At 41.3% G+C, this 21,420-nt stretch overlaps 1 protein-coding gene across 3 annotated transcripts; it reads right to left on the bottom strand.

The window, feature by feature from the left end:
- Positions 1-8,028: 8,028 nt before the first annotated feature.
- LOC147625600 (superoxide dismutase [Mn], mitochondrial-like) lies at positions 8,029-21,079 on the bottom strand. 3 transcript variants are annotated; one of them, XM_086817121.1, is made up of 7 exons: positions 20,941-21,079; positions 20,495-20,833; positions 20,184-20,230; positions 8,615-8,740; positions 8,446-8,502; positions 8,278-8,349; positions 8,029-8,179 (listed from the first exon to the last, which is right to left on the bottom strand). In XM_086817121.1, the coding sequence occupies exons 2-7, from the start codon at positions 20,784-20,786 to the stop codon at positions 8,090-8,092; spliced, it is 684 nt and encodes a 227-aa protein (XP_086673247.1). In that variant the 5' UTR covers positions 20,787-20,833; positions 20,941-21,079; the 3' UTR covers positions 8,029-8,089. The 3 variants fall into 3 exon arrangements, 2 of the variants coding, with proteins under 2 accessions (XP_086673247.1, XP_086673246.1); XR_015268707.1 differs by lacking the exon at positions 20,941-21,079 and having other exon boundaries at positions 8,446-8,519; positions 20,495-20,934; XM_086817120.1 differs by lacking the exon at positions 20,941-21,079 and having other exon boundaries at positions 20,495-20,934.
- Between the last annotated feature and the right edge of the window lie 341 nt (positions 21,080-21,420).

The following is a 21,420-nucleotide window of genomic DNA, read 5'->3' as shown; positions in this document are numbered from 1 at the left end:
ATCCTTATTTCCAATCATTCCTTCATCGGTGTACCTATGGCATCATTGGCAACCAAAAGCTCACCACCTGTCCACTCAGGGGCCTTTTCGATAGTTCTTAGCTCATAGTAACCAACAATATATTCACATAACAAAATGGAAACTCCGTTGAAGATCAGCAATATCAACCAACGGATCCATATAAAAGGGCCATGGACTCAACCGTTGAGGACCAGTAAGCCTCAATCAACCAGATCCATGCCCGAATTCAGAAAACAACTCTTACTCCTTGTTTCAATATCTTCCACGATGCACGTGTGGGTATCCTCGGCGACCCAAAGTCCGAGCAGCGTATGGTCAGCACCCTCTAGGATCCTTCGCAGGTGACCTAGCGCTTCACTCATAGGCCGCTTCCTTGGTCCCTCATCCACCGTACCGGAAGCTCACCATTTTAATCGAACTGATGCTGGTCAAGACCTCGGCCGACCTTGCTACGCGAGACGTCCTCCATTGACTCTCCGTCAGCTGTTGCAACTTATTAGATTAGGTCTCTACAACCTCATTCACAAGACGGTCAAAATGCTTCCCCAGCATTCTTGACATAAAACATTCATTAAAAAACAGGTCATAAATACAGTTTCTATAACGAACTCTCGTCTTTCCACATTGTTCCACATCAACCACATTATTTAATTCCACAATCATTTCACAAGTATTCCTATTCTCATCCAATCACATCATTTTCATCTCATCACATCACATTCATTCACATCTCATCCATTCAGACCACATCACATTCACTCACAACTCATCCATTCATTTTACCTCACATCTCATTCATTCACATCTATCCCGATTCACATCCCATCACATCACATTCATTCATATCCATCACATTCACATTCATTCATATCCATCACATTCATTCTCATCACCATTATATCACATCACTTCTATCCACATCATATCTCATTCATACACATCTCATCTCATTCATCCACATCCATCCAATTGTTCACATGTACGACTACTCATATCCATCCATACATTCATATCTATCACTTCACATCCACATATATTCATGTCACATCACATCACATTCTTTCACATACACATCTATATCCGTTCTTTCATATACATCCACATCCATTCTTTCACATACTCATTCACATCCATTCTTCACATACACATTCACATCCATTCTTCTCATACACATCCTTATCCATTCTTTCACATACTCATTCACATCCATTCCTCACATACACATTCACATCCATTCTTCTCATACACATCCTTATCCATTCTTTCACATCCATTCCTCACATACACATTCACATTCATTATCATCATCACATACATTCACTCACATCCCATATCATTCATTTACATTCTGATTCACATGATATCACATCTCATCCATTCATTCACATTTATCTGATTCACATCGCATCTCATCACATCTATCCACCTCACATTCTCATCACCTCTATTCACATCACATCCATCCATCCATTCATTCCCATCTATCTGATTCACATCACATCTCATCACATCTATCCACATCACATTCTCATCACTTCTATTCATATCACATCCATCCATCCATTCATTCATTCACATTCTCATCACTTCTATTCATATCACATCCATCCATCCATTCATTCACATCTATCTGATTCTCATCACATTCCTTTAAACATAGAATTTAAGAGAAATCTAATTTTTAATATAAAGATTCTTTACGCATCTATTTATGCATAAAATCAACTTCAGTGGGAATAACACTTTTAACAAAATCCTTTCATGCATCTATTTATGCATAAATTCAATTTTAAGGAAAATAACACTTTTAAAATAAAAATAAATCCTTTATGCATCTTTCTATGCATAAAATTAATTTTAATGAAATTAACACTTTTGGAATAAAAATAAATCCTTTATACATCTTTCTATGCATAAAATCAATTTTAATGAAAATAACACTTTTGGAATAAAAATAGATCTTTTATGCATCTTTCTATGCATAAAATCAAATTAAATGAGAATAACACTTTTGGAATAAAAAATAAATCTTTTATGCATCTTTCTATGCAAAAATTTAATTTTAATGAGAATAAAACTTTTGATATAAAAATAAATTCCTTTATGAATCTTTCTATGCATAAAGTCAAAATTAATGAGAATAACTCTTTTGAAATTAAAAAAAAATCCTTTATGCATCTTTCTATGCATAAAATCAAAATTAATGAGAATAACTCTTTTGAAATAAAAATAAATTCCTTTATGCATCTTTCTATGCATAAAATCAAAATTAATGAGAATAACTCTTTTGAAATAAAAATAAATTCCATTATGCATCTTTCTATGCATAAATTTAATTTTAATGGGAATAACACTTTTGAAATAAAAATAATTCTTTTATGCATCTTTCTATGCATAAATTCAATTTTAATGGGAATATACTTTTGAAATAAAAATAATTCCTTTATGCATCTTTCTATGCATAAATTCAATTTTAATGGGAATAATACTTTTGAAATAAAAAAATAATTCTTTTATGCATCTTTCTATGCATAAATTCAATTTTAATAAAAATAACACTTTTAAAATAAAAAAAAATAATTCTTTTATGCATCTTTCTATGCATAAATTTAATTTTAATAAAAATAACACTTTTAAAATAAAAAAATAATTCTTTTATGCATCTTTCTATGCATAAATTCAATTTTAATGGGAATAACACTTTTGAAATAAAAATAATTCTTTTAGAATGCACAAACGGAAGAAATTAATCTTTTAGAATAACCTAATGATAAACTTTAGTTCCACAAAATTTAAGAAAATTTTGCCATAACCTCCTTTGTATGGCTGACCATTTCTCAATTTTAACATTCAATTTATGACTTGAATTAATCCAATTTGAATTCTAATATCTCTAATCTACTCCATTTTCTAAAAATTAAGAGAGTAAACAATGAAAAGAGTTTAATCAATCATTTAATTAAACTTTCTAGGATTAAGAAGGGCCGAATTGTAAAGAAGAGAAGAGGGTGGCCTTTCCATCAAGGCATAGCATCAGATTTTGATTCAAACATTTTCAAAGCATAAAATTTAAGAAACCCATAGATTTAAAATTCACAATAAGTAAGAATTAAGCTTACATGGAGTTTGTAAGCTTTCCTTTGGCTTGAGGGAGTGAGGGTTCTACTCTTGTTTGCAGCAGCAAGAGTGGCCACCAGTTCTTTTGGAGAGGATTTAGTCAAAAACAATTGAATTATCAAGTGAATTCAATGTATTTGACTCTGGGGAGGAGTAGAGTAATAGTGCATAAACACTATCAACCTTTTACAAGGGAGAAGGCTTCTATTTATAGGAAAAAGTGAGCCTCTAACCAAGCAAAGTGATTCTAGAATTTTCCAGATCATTTTGGTCACTTTTTGACCATTTTTAGGTCAGTTTAGCTTACTTTTTGGATCTAGTTGAAACAGGAGAGAGGAGAGATGAAAATATCTCATTATTTGTGAGTTTAAAACTCATCCACACATGTGAAATAGGCGCCTCCTTCATGAGAAAAATTTTCCACACTGAGGTGTCAAAATGCATCATTTCCTCTAAGTATCTCTTCTTTTTTAACTAATAAACCTTGTCCTTAGAGTCAACTCTCCATCTTATGTGAGTATTTACTCATCTTTGGAGGATTTTTCTTTTATTCTTCAATTTATCTCCTCCTACATTTGGATTAATCTTATTGGTCCATAGGAACCTTAATCCAAAATTTTTAGAAAATCTGGACCCTTAGGCTAAGGTTTTTTTTACCTATTTTTAATTTATTCCAATTGCACACTGGAAAGTTCTTTTTGAATTTCTGTTTCAGGGAAAATCATTTTAATAAGAAGGGATATTTTTCCATCCAAAGATATCTAGAAACTGAATTATCTCTCTCTAGAATATTTTCTCTCTCTAGGCCAAAACAGATAGAAACAAGATCTGTTATTATTCTGAAAATGGGAGTGATTACAGGAAGAGAAACTGGACATCTTGAGGGGCTGGGGGAGGAATCTTACACACACTAAGTGATTTGAAAACCTACTATAACCAACTACAAAGCTGATGTCACGCTGTGTATTGCATATAGGAAGATCAAACTCCCTACCAATTTTTTGTACTCCTTCATATCCATAAGTGGAGAAGCATCTTTAACAAAAAGCTTTGCATCAACCTCCATAGGTGTAAGCACTGACTTGCACACAGGCATGCCAAATGCCTTCAAAATTTCTCCCACATACTTTTGCTGAGAGATAAAGATTCCATTTGACTCTTGCCAAATCTCTTTCCCCAAATAGAAATGTATAAGCCCAAAGATCTATTATATCAAACTCTCTGAACTCAACATCTCCTTTGTTTACTGCTTGCTATACCTTCTCTTCATGGTCCTCACATTAATGAGGTTGTCCACATATATAGAACAATGCTCATGTACCTGTCGTGCTCAGAGAGAATATACAAATTTTCAACACCAACCATGTCGAAGAAAACCTTTGTCACGATCAGCTATGGTGGCAAATAGAGAATAGATTTCTCTTGATGTCTAGAAAGGACATCAGACAACTTCTTAGTATCACCATTGCTAGAAACAAAAGAAATGGTATCTAAATCCATGGCTAGGCATTTAGTGTTGTACCGCTACTAGGATGGACTCCCCCACATACTTGAGGGAGAAATACCAGGCCTTTTGATTGGTCATATGTCGGTAAGCTCCACTATCAATGATCCATGAACCATCGGATGTTGAGGAATGTCCTGCTTTTGCACAGATTTCTTCTACTGCCACAAACATCTCCAATTCCACTTCAGCCCTGTCCCCGGACTCCTTTCAAGAGTTCAAAGTGCCATTCTTGTCATATGCTTCCTTCAGTCTACATGCTTTGACCATGTGACCAGGCTTGCCGATGTAGAAACACTTTACCTTAGATTTCTTCTTTTCAAAAGAATTGGGATTACCAGAGCCCTTCCTCTTGGTTTTCTTTACATTTGCGGAGAATGCCACCTCACTACCATCTCTGGCTTTGAAACGCGTCTCCTCCACCAATATTACGGTCAAACTCCTCAGAAGTAAGAGACGGATTGGGCACTTGTGTACCCAATGAGATCACCAAAGTATCATACTTTGGGGACAACACTCTAATGCACCAGTATGTCAGTTCTTCGCTGGTCTTAGTGATTCCCAACATCGCCATCTGATCTTGCAAATTATTTATCCGCAATATAAACTGACACCTACTCATGCTAGACCTTAGGCTAAAGACTTAAATTAATTCACGTAGAATAAACACACAACCACTAAGTTTACGGATGGAGATCACCTAGATTTCCAACACTAAGACTGCCAAACTATTCTATATACAGTACCCAAGGTGGACATGGATACAGATCGACCACATTGACCAACTATAATATGGTCCAAAATGATCCAACCAACCACATCATCCAACTAGGACCATATTAGACTACAATAAAATTCCATAGAGACTTTTTCACAACTCCCATGGCCATTTAAGACAGTCTAGACCCTCAAACAAGCCCCGCAACCCGAGAAGTGTGTCCTTGGTTTAATGTATCCAAAATTCACTAATGCAACCACATAGTCCACAAGCATGCATCCTACTTGGCATAGTGCCAAGTCTACACAAGTAATCGCTTAATCATCTAGCCACACTTGATCACCATCCAATGTCTAAACTAGGAACTATCGAGTGCTCGAACAGGTGCTCAAGTCACAGCGGGTACTCCTCATAAACGAGGCCTCACAAAATAGAGCACATCCATCACCCGCAAAAACAACACATGTGGAGCATTGAGCAAATGTTTTTCCAACAATAGAATGCCCAATATTCTATTTTTAGGCTAAATAAATGTCATTGAACACTTTCGTAATGGTTCGAGATGATAGGATGGATATATTAGAGTTATTTCTAGTTCCTTCTACACTTTTTATTCGCATTGATAATCAAACCCACTTTCATGTCCTCAATGATTGAGCATGAGAAGAAAAACAAGAGCTAGTCTCTCGCTTTTTCTCAATATAATCTTCCCAAAGAGAAAGGATTCGACTACTCTACATAGATTAATTAGTTGAGTTTCTCAATTATAGAAATTACATATCTTTCTGTATTTAAATGTTACAAATTTATATTTGAGAGAGCGAGGAGAGCGCGAACAAGAGAACCTCAAATTGAGTTATAATTGGAGCATAGTTGTCTCGACTATGTTCTCCCCCTCCTTGTGATCTTTACCAGACAACACAAGAGCTGAGCTAGCATGGGTACATTTGAATAAAATTACTTTTTCTCGATTGACAAAGGGGCGGCAAATGTTAGTTTCCAATTGAAATTAAGATTTTATTAAAAATTAGTCAATAATCATGTTCCGAAAAGAAAAAAGTGCACATGGGAGTACTTATGTTCCGATAAGGTAAGCGTGTGTTGTAGGTTTTTGAGTTAAATTTTCAATACCATGCTATTGCAATCTCTCATGTTGAAAGCTGAATATGTTCATCAATTAATCTTGAATAATGCCAATAATGTCTGCACATATGGAAAATAAGAACTGATGACCAACGAAATGACTAAGCAAATCTAAACTTTGGCGAGCAATGCCCTCATCAAATTAAGAGAAGAGAGCCGAGAGTCTAGACTCTAGGCCCACTGGTTTGGAACGGATGATACCAATCGAAAGTGACCTAGTGGTGCTTAGGGTAATAGGAGTAAGGCCATCAAGCAAAGCAACCCAATAGGTGTTGCGCACGTTAGTTGGCTCAACCTGGACGTCAAGCATCGTGGAGAAAGTTCCGAGGAAATACAAGCCGAGATTGGGTGAGCTAGATAAATCCGATGCTTTTCCTTGTGAATATGATTCTTTTAAAGCTTGAATTAAAGTTGTTATTGCGCATTGACATGATGCATACATATAGCATGCATCTCAAGTTGTTAATGTATTTGTATAAGTCATGTTTTCAATTTAATGTTTCATTTATAATGGGAAAAAACAGTTTTAAGTCCAGTGTCTTAAGGTTTTGAGTTTGGTTTATCCTCTTGGACTTAGTAGTGAAACTCTTAAGACCCAAGGACGCCGCCTAGGTATGACAAGTGGTCGCTGAACGTGAAACCAGGCAGGTAGGGCCTTCACACTTTCAACTAAAAACAGGGTAAGAGCATATGGGTCTGACATGACAGATCACAAAGGCCCCTCTAAATGCATTTTATATTTTATGGCATCTAATTAAAACCCCTACAACTTCAAAAATATTCAATATGCATCTTAACGTACCCGAAATGTCTATTGAAGTACTAGATATTCATTACATCACATAGGGCAAAAGCTCCAGGAAGGACACCAAAAGGAAGAAAGATGGAGATGGATAGACACCAGCATGGACAGTGGTACAGGGCACAAAGACGAACTATGTATCAGCAGACATGCGAGAGAAGAATGGCTGCTGGTGATGAAAGAGACTAAACAATGATGCACGATGATGAAAGAGGTATTGGAGCATGACAATAAAGAATAACACAAGGGGGACAACCACCCTGAAATGAAATCACGGAGTACATTCTTTCTGATACACAGCTATAGAGAGCCCCAAGCATTTTCTCAAAACTAATCAGAGAAGAAGAACAGAACAATGCAAAAGGTTTACGTGCAGCCATAGTGTACAGCCTCGTGCCTAATAACCTGGCCCTCAAAAAGAGGCATCATATGCTAGCTACTAATCATCAAAACTGCAAAATTAAATCCTCATAGCACGAGGCAAAAACTAGAAAGCCTGGGACAATCACTGCATGTTCAATTAAGAAGCACTATAATCCCACCATGAAACCTAGCTAATTTGCAGGTTAGACATCAGACAGTTAACCTCAAAAGTCAACACTTCTGTCACAATAATTTGATTTCAGGCCCTAACATAGGGCAACTCTAAACCACTGTACCCACTCTAAAAAAGCATGATGACCTTGACGCAGATAAGCACTCAAAATATCATTGACTCAAAACACGGCAAAGTCACGATATATATATTCAGAAGGCCAAAGAACAATATTCTGAGAGAGTACCATTACAAAGCCCCTTCATACCTCAAACCCACATCCTTCCAATTCACCACCTTCCAGATGTTCTTCAGATAGTCTGGGCGTACGTTCTTGTACTGTTGACAAAAGAGTCTTCATAAGACAAAGCAGACCGTAACCAGATGAAACACTCAGCTGAAGCATGTAATAATACATTCAGGCTTCAAACCCGCACCTGTAGGTAATAGGCATGTTCCCAAACATCGATTCCCAATAATGGGACTAATCCTTTATTAACTAAAGGATCCTGCAACAACAAAACAATTACCAGTTCCTAGTTATAAGTCATAACGTCCTCTCAGAGTTGGGCAATTTGAATTGAAACAGCATATTAGATAAATACCTGATTGGCTGTTGTCTCCACAACAAGGCGCTTGAGCTCCTTATTCAGTCCAAGCCACTGTCAACCAAGAAGAGCTACATGACATGGATTTTTTCTCTCTTTTTTTTTAGGTAGGGGGGGGAGAGGGAGGGAGAGAGAGAGGGAGAGGGAGAGAGAGACATGTACATACCACCCATCCAGACCCCTGGACAGCAGCGCCTGCTGTGTTCATCTTTGCCACTAGATTGTCCAAAGTGCCAAACTGGGTTGCAATTTCAGCTGCTAGAGGACCTTGGGGATCCTCTCCCCCTCCTTGCTGGGTAAGAATTGAAACCAATAGATCACAGTTTAAATACAGAACCTCAACATTGACACAAAGACAAGTAACGAATCTTACATTGTCAGGTAAATACCCCATGATTACTTTGCAAGGATAAACAATACAAATATAACGAGAAAATAAACACATACTATACCTGTGTGCTATAGTTTGTAAACCAAAGACATTCAGAAAATACATGCACCCTAAAAATATAATACTAGCACACAAGCATAGGCGGAACAACATGCATACAGCAGACATCGAGCATGCGTGCATTGCTTTGCACACTAGCACTCAATCATGCGCATAGTGAAAGAGTGCACAGAGCGGAAGCAAGATAAGCACAAGAGTGTGTTGATCTGAGAAGTGCAAGAGAGAGAGAGAGAGAGAGACATGAAGTAGCTATGCTGAATATACTACAATGAAAGCAATCCCGAGCAAGAGACATAAAAGATCTCATAAGTGAGGGATACAAAAGATGACCAAGCTATGAAAAGTGAAGAGGCAAGCCCACCTGTAAATAGGTCATGAGGGCTGGCCGACTGGAACAAAGCAACTGGCTAACTGGACAACCAAGAGCTGGCCGACTGTCATGTGCACAGTGGGTATCTACCGTGTGCTATACGCATGCAAGACTAGTTTCGAGGCTTGGGGAAGCTTGGAACTAGGCAGGCTGATTGACGAGCTGAGTTAGGGATATACTAACGGGCGGGCACCCAAGTATGGACGGACGGGCGGCCAAGTGTGGACGCCCGATGACCGGCCAAGAGCCTATAAAAGGGTGGCCAAGGTTAGTTATTGTAATATAGAGAGTCTCGCGAGTTTGTGAGAGCTCTATGGTCTTGGAGCCTGGATCTAGTGCAGACGTGCACCTGCTTTATGCAGCCGAGGCCGGCAGCAATCTCGAGGCCCGCGAGGGCAGCTTCGTGGCGGTATGGGCCGTCGCGAGGAGGAGATTGGTCGGTACGTCATCCTAGTTAGCTCAGCTCGTGGCTCGGTGGGGACAGCCAAGACTGTGGGCGTGCCCACGGCTGTCATGGTTGGGAGGTGAGTCAGGCCTGCACCCCCTTGCTTGTTTGTTGTTGTTTGTTTGCAAGATTCGAGTTTCGAACCAAGATCGATCACGAGGGGATCCGTGGGGATTTGACAGTGGTATCAGAGCATACCTCGTGAACGAGCAAGTCGGTAGGTAGAGAAGAAGAGGTCGAAGAACGGTATGTGTTAAAAAACTTGCTGTTTTTTCTATGCATACTGCAGTTTTCAGATTTTGTATGTGTTTTTTCTTTATCAAAGAACCCCATGTTGATGGGAGATGGTAGGTTGAGTAAGGGTTGATTGCTTTTGCAAAGAAGAGAAGTTTTGGTTGTGCAGTCGAATAACCTGCAGGGAGAGAAAACTGAAAAAAAAAGAGAGAAAAAGCACGTTGTTTTCGTTGCTTTTCGTTGAACGAACGAGAGAGAGAGTGAGAGAGAGAGCGTGCGAAGCATGTGCTGTCCGGCTGATTTTGTGCGTTGGCCGTTGTTCGCTGCTGCGGGGTGTAGAAGGCGGAGGGCGCAATGGTATGGGCGGCCAGTCGGCTGGCAGGCGCCTAGGCTTGCGTGGCCAGGCCTGCCAAGCCAGGCGGCCAGACTAGCGCAGCCAGCCAGGCCTACGCAGGCGCCTCAGCCAGGCCTACGCAGCCTAGCATAGGCGGGCCAGGCCAGGCCGGCCAGCGCTCACGCCAGGCAAGCGCCCCAGCCACGCCATGTAGGCGGCCCAGCGTAGTAACGCCTGGCGCACACGCAACCACAGGCGACGACGGCAGCAAGCTGACGGCGAAGGTGACGCCTGCAAGCAGCGCCGGCCGATTAATCCTGGAGGGGGGAAAAAAAAAACACAAGGCAAGCACGTTTTTTTTAGCCTTCGTTTTTTTTAGAATTTAAAACTTTCGAAGTTTTAAAAGAATCCTCCAAGGTTTCAAGGGTTTCAAAGGTTTCAAGATGTTTATTTTTTTTAGAAAAGAGAATATATATATCCATATATATATATATATATATATATATATATTCAAAAAAACACACAAAAGCTAAAGCAAAAGCTAAGCCGAGCTTTTCGAGATTTTTTTTTGGCTTTTGGGAAACCTTTATAAACCCCCTCACGTGGGCTTCTTGCCACACATCTCTCGAGTTCTCAAGTTCTCAAGTTTTCAAGCTCTCAAGCTCTCAAGTTCGCTCGCACTTTCATTGTGCAAAGATCGAATTTTCTCTCCGCGTACTCTCTTCACGATGTCGACCCAAGAATCAGAGTTGGAGCCCCTCGTGGAACGCGAAGGCTTGCCGGCTACGGAAGGAACCGATGCCGATCTTTTTGACGAGTTTGTGTCAAAATCAGATTTCCAAGAGTTCAAAGTAGCTCTCGAAGCTTCTTCGTCGGAACGTCAAGCACAAATCGCAGCCCAGATGCAGGCTTTGCAGAACTCCATCGCTCTCTTGACCACTACCCTCTCTACTTTCTCGGGAATGGATACCTTGGCTTCTGCTTTAGGCCCCAATATTACTCCGGAACCGTTCGGGGGCGAGCAAAAGCAGAGAACCAAGGAGATCGTGGACACGTGGCTACACAAGTGGCAAGTTCACTTTCAGTTTCATCCATATGATGATGGAAAGAAGATACAGTTAGCAGCAGGTTTCCTGTCCGGCAAAGCTTTGCTTTGGTGGAAAGAACTGAACCCTAAGCCAACGACTTGGGCACAATTTGAAGACATTTTCAAGAAAGAATTCCTCAAGAAAGAGGATGATTATGATGTTGTAGCCCGGTTTTCAGCTTTGACCATGACCTCGCAGCACCTCACTTATGAGGTCTACCTCCAGAAGTTTCGTGACCTCGCAGCACCTCACTTATGAGGTCTACCTCCAGAAGTTTCGTGACTTGCAGATGAAAGCTACAAAGATGGATCCCACTACAAAGATGGATCCGACTACTCTTTTGGGGTTTTTCGTAGCTGGTTTACCCGACTCGTACCGATTACAGGTTAAAAATAACAAATGTAAAACTTTGGACGAGGCTATTCATTCAGCTCGTATCTATGATGATACGATGGTCTCTTCCAAGTCAAAACCCGTTACCGAGCAGGGGAACAAGCATAAAAGAAAGTTCTCCAAACCTATGGCTAACACGACTGAAGGCAAGTCTTCGGACCAACCTTCGAAGAATACAAGTTTGACACCAGCCAAGAAGAAACGACTCCTTAGGGCTTTAAAGCTCAAGAAGGAAGGACGTTGTTTTATCTGCGAAGAAAAAGGACACATGCGTAATGAGTGCCCGAAGCAAAAGGGTACCAAGTCAAACGCAGGACCCAAGCCAAAGGCAGCTAACCAGTTGTCTTTGACAGGTACGTCAATTACTGTACTTTCTCGCCCTAGTACTTGTTCTGATTGTCTGTTCAATTCTAAAGTATTTGGCATGCATGATCTTCTCCGAGTTTATGGAGAAGTGAATGGCCATAAAATTCACATTCTTTTAGACCCTGGCAGTTCGCATAACTTTGTTAACTACAAACTTGTGCAGAAATTGAGTCTTGATACAACACTCAGCGACCATACCTATGAGGTACATCTACCTGCGGGCAGACAAGTTTGGGATCGCAAGGTGGAGATGCTTCCAATCCAGATTCAGGACTACAAAGATACTCTGGAATGCTATGTTATGCATCTGGAAAATGTAGACTTGTTATTAGGGATTGAGTGGTTTAAGACTCTTGATGTCCAGATAGATTGGTCTAGTCATATTTTTTCTTTTCAGCATAGGGACACCAAGTATCGTATTTTAGGTGATTGTATCCATCCCTCTCAGAGACCTCTTGTAAATACTATTGATTTTGGAAATATAATGGATTCTTCTTTGTATACCGCTTTCCATTGTGTATTGATTCCACTTTCTTCTTTTCTCATCCCTTCCATGGATGTGAATGAATTAAGTGTGTTTGAAAGCAAAGAATTACAGAAGATACTTGATTCGTTTCAAGATGTATTTCCTAAGGAATTGCCATCGGGTTTACCACCTGAACGGGCAGTAGATCATCGTATTGACTTGATCCCTGGTGCTCATCCTGTGAGTATTCCACCTTATAGGATGAGCCAAGCTGAGGAAGATGAGTTGGCTAAACAACTCGAAGATTATTTGAGGATGGGCCAGATCCGTCCAAGTAAATCACCTTGGGGTGCACCTGTGTTGCTTAGGAGAAAGAAGGACAATACTTGGAGAATGTGTATAGATTACAAAAGATTGAACAAGCTGACAATTAAGAACCGTTATCCTCTCCCTAGATCAGATGACCTTATTGACCGGTTAGCAGGAGCGAAATATTTCACGAAGATAGATTTGCGTACTGGCTATCACCAGATACGTATTCATGAAAGGCATGTCGAAAGAACCGCCTTTCGGACTAGGTATGGCCATTACGAGTTTCTCGTATTACCTTTTGGGTTAACCAATGCTCCAGCCACTTTCCAGCAAATGATGAACGATCTTTTTCGTGAACATTTGGGGAAATTTGTGGTGGTGTTCCTGGATGATATTTTGATTTATAGTCGTACTCTTGAGGATCATGTCAGACATCTCACGATTGTCTTATCTATTTTAAGACAGAATCGACTATATGCTAAATTGAGTAAATGTGAGTTCTTTATGACCGACATCATTTACTTGGGACACAAGATCACTAGAGATGGATTGAGCATTGACTATGACCGAGTTCAGAAGGTTTTGGACTGGCCTATACCACGAACAGTGAAACAACTTCGTTCTTTTCTCAGTTTTGTTGTTTTTCTTCGAAAATCTGTACGGGAGTACTCTCAGCTCACACTACCGATGACCGACTTATTGAAAGGTCGTGGACGTAAGTCCAATCAGCCTATCACTTGGAATAACGATTTGGATATGGCCTTCAGACTTTTGAAAGATAAAGTCAAGGAAGCACCTATCTTAGCATTACCTGATCCTAGTCGGCCTTATGTTCTTGAAACTGATGCCAGTGACTATGCTATCGGGGCTGCTTTATGCTGTGATTCATGCTCTCAAGGTTTGGAGACATTATTTATATGGCTCCAAGTTTGTGGTATTGATTGATCATCAGTCAATCAAGTATGTGTGTGATGCGGATGATTTGAGAGGCAGGAAAGCTCGTTGGGTAGAGTTAATGCAAGATTTTGATTTTCGGAAAGGGTAGATGCGCTTAGTCGGATTAGAGAGGTGAATTCTTTGTCGTTCACCGAGATTTCTACTGACTTATTTCAGTCATTGAGAGGGCTTTGCAGGACTGATAGTTATTTTGGTCCATTTTGGCAGAAGATCCAGGACGGGAGCTCATTGATTGACCAAGACTCGGTGACTGCGCAGTCTACCATTCAGGCTACAGGAGGTCAGTGGATGATTCGGAATGGTTTACTATTCCGTAATGACAAAATTTGTGTACCACAGATCCCAGACATTAGGTCCAAGATTCTGAAGGAGTGTCACGACGCGCCTTCTGCTGGACACCCTGGGGTACACAAGACGCTATCTTTAGTGAAACACACTTTTTATTGGCCAAAGATGAAAGGGTATGTAGAAGATTATGTTCTCAAGTGTCAGATTTGTCAGGCAAATAAAGCTGAACGCTTTAGACAGGCTGGGTTGTTGCATCCTTTGCAAATCCCGGGTAATAAATGGGAAAGTATTTCCATGGATTTTATTACCGGATTGCCAAGAACACATCAAGGCCACGATTCTATTTGGGTTGTGGTAGATCGCTTGACAAAGATGGCTAGATTTTTACCGACCCGGAAGACTATTACAGCTACGCAATTAGCTCGGCAGTTTATCGAGCAATTGTTTAGATTGTACGGGTTACCGCAGGACAGTCAGTGATAGGGACTCTAAGTTTACGAGTGATTTTTGGAAACTTGTTTTCGAGAAGTTGGAAACAACTTTGAATTTGAGTTCCTCTGATCATCCTCAATCTGATGGCCAGACTGAAAGAGTGAATCAAATTTTGGAGGATATGCTTCGAGCATATGTATCCAAAAGACAAAGTTCATGGGAGGATTATCTTCCTATGTTAGAATTTGCATACAACAGTACTAAGCATACAAGTACAGGGTTTAGTCCTTTCATGCTTATGTACGGTTTTCAACCTAGATCACCTGTTACAGTAGGATTCTCAGGACTTCAGCATGATGCAGCACGTAATTTTTTGCAAGATATGCAGGAAATGTTACAAGTTGCGAAGGAATCTATTAGAAGTGCTCAAGACCGAGACAGGTTTTATTCTAATAGATATCGTTCACCCAGAGAGTTCTCTGAAGGAACGATGGTGTATTTGCGAGTTCCGAAAGATTCCGAGACTTTACGGACAGGTAGATCTCCGAAATTATCCCCTAGATACTGTGGACCATTTCGTGTTACTCGACGGATTGGTTCAGTTGCCTTCTCATGTGAAAGTTCATATGAATTGGATTTGCCTTCTCATGTGAAAGTTCATCCTGTATTTCATGTCAGTAGACTTAAGGAAGTACTGGGTGGAGCAGATCAGTTAGTTACTCCTCAAGAAATTATAGATGTCCAGGACATGACATTTGTTCCGCACGAACCTGAAAAGATTCTTGGATTTCGTAAACGAAGATTGCGTCATACGCTTATCACGGAATACAAGATCAAGTGGAAGGATCGTGTTGAGGAGGACGCTACATGGGAGACATTGACTTCTCTTCAGAGAGATTACCCTGGCTTTTTAGTGAGCTCAGGAGTGAGCTCTTAGAGGAAGGGGAGTATGTCATGTGCACAGTGGGTATCTACCGTGTGCTATACGCATGCAAGACTAGTTTCGAGGCTTGGGGAAGCTTGGAACTAGGAGGCTGATTGACGAGCTGAGTTAGGGATATACTAACGGGCAAGCACCTAAGTATGGACGGGCGGGCGGCCAAGTGTGGACGCCCGAGGACCGGCCAAGAGCCTATAAAAGGGTGGCCAAGGTTAGTTATTGTAATATATAGAGTCTCGCGAGTTTGTGAGAGCTCTATGGTCTTGGAGCCTGGATCTAGTGCAGACGTGCACCTGCTTTATGCAGCCGAGGCCGACAGCAATCTCGAGGCCCGCGAGGGCAGCTTCGTGGCGGTATGGGACGTCGCGAGGAGGAGATTGGTCGGTACGTCATCCTAGTTAGCTCAGCTCGTGGCTCGGTGGGGACAACCAAGACTGTGGGCGTGCCCACGACTGTCATGGTTGGGAGGTGAGTCAGGCCTGCACCCCCTTGCTTGTTTGTTTGTTCGTTTGTTGCAGGATTCGAGTTCGAACCAAGATCGATCACGAGGGGATCCGTGGGAATTTGACACCGACTAGAGATAAGTCACCCAACCTGGGAAAAATACCAGGAAAATAGAAAAAAATAGGGGTGGCCAGCCCACAACCAAGGGCCATAAAAGGGATCAAAAGGGTACCACCATACATGGGCGATGAACAAACTTCGAGAAGCTGAAGAAGTCGTCCTCTATCAAAGACAAAAGAATGCAACAACAACAGGTACCAGGACAGCTCCACAAGCAATCTCCTCACAGCAACTCAGCTACAAAAGCAACAGAACAAGCTGTCATGTACACTGCTCCTCTGGAAGAAAACAACCATGTAGGCTACATTGTGCTGCTCCAAATATTGGTGCCAAACCCAAATGTAAACACAATGCCACAGTCAAAGAGCTCCCTAGAAGCTTGTAGTTCCAAGAAGAAAATACCCTCAACAGAAATAGAGTCTATTTCCTCCAACTCCGTACCAAGGGTAGCCCAATGCTGTACAATAGCACCCTCCTCGAAGGTCGGCATCGCCAGATGTAAGAACTCAACTACCCCCTCTGAAAATTGATGTCGGTACTCCACAAGCCCACCAACCAAATCCAAATCCCAATCCTTCAATTCCTAGAAGTACCATCGTGCTCTACGGTCAAAGACACACTTGACCACAATCCAAAATCCTGACACAGAGTAAGGGAAATAGGAACATTCACAGTAGTGGTAACTGAAGTAGTAGTAGCCTCCTGAATGTTAGCACATTCATCCCCAGTTTCTGCCCATTTCTGGTGTCCTTTTGGTCCCTTCTACATGGCCCTTGATTGTGGGCTGGCCACCCCTATTTTACATACTTTTCTGGGATTTTTCCCAGCCTCTATGGTTTTTTCCCAGTCAGCCAACTACTGATGTCCAGTCGGCCAGCTACTGTAGCTCCAGTCGGCCAGCTCTCCCCACCTATAAATAGGTGGGCTGGCCTCCCACTTTTTCATCTTTTCTTGTATATCTTTTGCTCCCTCACTTATGAGACTACTTGTGTCTCTTGCTTGGGACTATATTGCTTCAGTATATTCAGCATAGTTGCTCCATCTCTCTCTCTCTCTCTCTCTCTCTCTCTCTCTCTCTCTCTCTCTATTCAGCACACACTAGTGCTCTTTTGCTTCCGCTCTGTGCACTCTTTCATGGTATCATCGCTCCCGATTTAGCTATTCCATCTGCTGCCCCAGATTTAGCCCTATTTACAGCCCCTTACCTTTGCGTTTTTCACAGATTTGCAGCCTTCTTCTTGCTGCGTTTTCTGGACAGCTTCTGCTGGTTGGTTCTCCTTCAGTTTGGCTTCATCGCTTGCAGCCAGAAGGTAACTTTTTCATCAGCGTTTCTTTCCTACTGGGAGTTTGGATCTAAGCGGCCTGTTTTTTCAGGACAGCAGCCCCTCATTGGCTGCATTTTCCTCGCCGGTGGACATTCCCTTGTGCAGAGGGGGATTGTGGTGGTTCGGGCTTTGGTGGCACCCTTGGTACCTGTGGAGGACAAGCTACTGTTCTAGTTGATGCCTTTCCCTCTTGCACCCTCTTACAGCATATTTCCAAGCCCTATGTGGCTGCCTTTTCTCTCTATATCAAATCTGCATTTTTTGCTTCCCTCTTCTGGTGGCCTCAAGGTTGGAGGTACAATCGACATAAGCTTTTGCGTTTTTTGTTACAGGAGGATTTTCGGGTGCTGTCCAACCTCTTAGGGCTGCGTTTTGGTGGGGGGAAGAGACCTACATCAGCGTTTTCTGATTTGGACAGTTTTTTATCTTATGAGGTTTGGTCCTATTGGTTGGATCAATGATGACAGCTTCAGATTTGGCTCCCGTACCACTTTCTTGTTATTTCCTAGATGAGGCAGACAAGTTGGATGGTGTAACTTTCAGTCATGGAAGTTGCAGGTTACTTCTATTCTTAGGGAGTATGGTTTGATGGAGTTTCTCTCGTTCAAGAATCGGTGCGTGCCAGACCTTGCCTATGCAGAGGATGTGTGTCGGTGGAGGAAGACTGACGGACAGATCTATGGCTTTCTCCTCTTGAATTGTCAAGATTTGGTTCTTCGTCACTTCATCTATGCTCCTGATGATGCTTCTACTTTCTATGTGTGGCAGTTGCTTTGTGACCTGTATGGTGATGCCAGTGATCAGCAAATGGTTTCTACTTCTGGGTGCTATGCAACCAGTGATCTTGTGGATACTTCTTTTGGAGATGTTCCTGCAGCGAAGGATAGTGGGCTAGTTTTGCTCACTGCATCTGAGGAGTTTGTTTCTCCTGTTGCCTTGCCTTCAGTTTCTGTGCATACTTCTCCTTGCCAAGATGATATCTCTGGTAATGTTTTTGAGGAAGATAGTGGGCTATCTTTGCTCACAGCTTCTAAGGGGGATTTGTCTCCTATTGCTTCGCCTCCGACTCTTTCTTCGTCAACCAATGACCAGGATGTGTTGCTGGTCTCTTTGCCTTCTATGGAGGAGCCTGCTTCTACGTTGTGTGATGCTATTGAGGAGGCTACTACTACTTTAGTTACCACTACTATGAATGTTCTTGTTTTCCTTACTCTGTGTGAGGATTCTGGATTGTGGTCAGGTATGTCCGTGACCGTGCCTGGGACATAGTGGTACTTCCAGGGATTGAAGGATTGGGATTTAGATTTGGTTGGGCTAACATCAGTTTTCATAGGGACCAGTTGAGTTTTTACATCTGGCGATGCCGACCTTCGAGGAGGGTGCTATTGTACAGCATTTGGCTACTCTTGGTACAGAGTTGGAGCAGATGGACTCTTTCTTTTGAGGGTATTATCTTCTTGGAGCTACAGACTTCTAGGGATTTCTGTGGCACTGTGTTTACATTTGGGTTTGGCACCGATATTTGGAGCAGCACGATGCAACCTACATGGTTGTTTTCTTCTAGCGGAGCAGTGTACCTAACAGCTTGTTCTATTGCTTTTGTAGCTGAGTTGCTGTGGAGATTGCTTGTGGAGCTCTCTTGGTACCTCTTGTTGCTGCATTCTTTTGTCTTTGACAGAGGCAACTTCTTTGGCTTCTTGGAGTATGTTCAGCATCTGGTGTTGAGAGGGGGTGTTAGCACATTCATCCCCAATTTCTGCCCATTTTTGGTGTCCTTTTGGTCCCTTTTGCATGGCCCTTGATTGTGGACTGAGCCACCCCTATTTTACATATTTTTCTGGGATTTTTCCCAACCTTTATGGTTTTTTTCCAATCGGCCAGCCTACTGATGTCAAGTCGGCCAGCATATGTAGCTCCAGTCGGCCAGCTCTCCCCACCTATATTCCAAGCCCACAAGATTGTTTTCCCACCAAGGACAAGGAAACAATCGTGCTCTGATACCAATGTAATTCACCCCACTGGATGTGAACACGTCCTAAATAACAATCTCATAACCCTTAATGAAATGAACACACCACAAAACTTAATAAAGTTGTAAAAAGTACACCACAATGGGACCGGAATCCGAGCCGACCCCCTCAATACCAAGTATATTATTGAAGTATTTTATTTGTACAATATCCATGAGCTATAAAAGCCAGATAAAGAAATGAATACAAATAATACCAAACAAAGTTGTCAGAACTACATGCACACATATAAAAACAAGCATAAACATACACACATTACATGCAAGACCACGTGTCCACATATATAAACAAATATAAATATACACTACATGCACACACATAAAATAGATAAGCATACACAAACTTACATGCACATATATGTCACACTACATGCACACACATAAAATAGATAAGCATGCACAAACTTACATGCACATATATGTCACATGCATGAACATACATATTTACATGCACGCACATATATGTCACAAGCATGAACATACATATTTACATGCACGCACATAGAATAGACATGCATACATCACATGTGCGCACATACATCCCGGATAAGAACTGAAAGCATGGTCTACATAGTACATACATACATAAAGTGGAATAGCCAAAGCCAGAAACAACAGCCGTAGACATGCATATACAGTAGCATGCATATACAGTAGGCGCACATTAGGTCCAGATAAGAACTTAAAGCATGGTCCACATAGTACATACATACATAAAGTGGAATAGCCAAAACAGCTTACACTTTGTGGAGCTAGATTCTTCCAGAAGATTGTATGGTTGATGTGACCTTCAAGGGCAAAATGAAATGTAAGGGATTATAAAATCATTTGCGGAAGAATAAAATCATACGCTGAGAAAAAGAAAACGCAGATTAAAAAACCCAAAACTTCAGCATTGAAAAATTGAGGGCCAGAAATTGAATGATGTACTATAAATAACCAAAGCTTAAATCACATAAACTGATCTCCACCAGAAGGTAAATTATATACTGAACCAAAAAAAAAAACCAAATTTTCAAGTAAGACGTAAAAATAAAGTCATAAATACCGACCTCCACCATTGAAATTGAGGGCACTCTGAAGGGCCACGATGGATTGGGGGTCCTTGGCATCATGAAGCTTCTGGAGAGAGGAGTTAAAGTTGGTGATGTAGGTCTTGTGGTGCTTGCTGTGGTGAAGCTCCATGATCTGGCCGCTAATGTATGGCTCCAGAGCCCCATAGTCATAGGAGAGGTCCGGAAGAGAGTAGGTTTGGAAGCTCCTCTGCTGCAACCATGCCGGCGGGCAAATTCGAAAAGCCATAGCGAGCCTATTCGCAGAGGGCCTCGCCATCGATGCCGCCATAGTCGCAAACCCCAGTTTAAAAAACCTCTGATGCTTTCTTCTACCGTCTGCAAAATCCATAAACACGATCAGCGCATGTCTCTAACCCTAGCCAGGCCAGCATAGAGAAATACTAGATACGATCAAATGCATCGCAGCACAAGCTCTACGTTACGTTAATTTTTTTAACTTCGGAAAACGAAAGCCTTCCCAACTCCTAAACCTCCAACAAAGAAATATCAGAGCGTATCTATGCACGTGTCAAGCATTGTCTATGCACGTGTCAATGTAGCTCTGAGCTCCTTTGATGGGCGGCTTCATACTAGGGGGCCACATGCTTGAGCATTCTTTGTTTTTTTTTTGACCAATATATATATTTATTTGTTTGTTTGTTTATTTATTACCAAAAGCAGCTCATCCAGCTTCACAACATTACATTCAGCTTTCCTCTTTGGCACACGGAGAAGCACTTCACACAAGGTGTGCACTTCCAAAGAAGGCAAAGTTTTTTTCCTAAAAAATTAACCACCCTTCCAAGGCCATAACATGCGATAATAATGACTACCAAAAACAGTCCACACAAGGCAAAACTTTTCTGAAAGGTGTCCGCCCAAACTATAGGCAAGCATAACAAATTTCCTTTCATAATAATACA

Source organism: Cibotium barometz, chromosome 23 (genome assembly GCF_041138505.1).
Source record: "Cibotium barometz isolate CiBa-2024 chromosome 23, ASM4113850v1, whole genome shotgun sequence".
Taxonomy (NCBI): Eukaryota; Viridiplantae; Streptophyta; class Polypodiopsida; order Cyatheales; family Cibotiaceae; genus Cibotium; species Cibotium barometz.
This window is presented reverse-complemented; position numbering and strand designations above follow the sequence as displayed.

Coding starts and splice junctions, on each gene's coding strand:
- LOC147625600 (XM_086817120.1), bottom strand. CDS start 20,846: ATGGATTTTGCAGACGGTAGAAGAAAGCATCAGAGGTTTTTTAAACTG. Junction 20,231..20,494: donor CCTCAATTTCAATGGTGGAG/GTCGGTATTTAT, acceptor TTGCCCTTGAAG/GTCACATCAACCATACAATC. Junction 8,503..8,614: donor TCCAGGGGTCTGGATGGGTG/GTATGTACATGT, acceptor CTTGGTTGACAG/TGGCTTGGACTGAATAAGGA.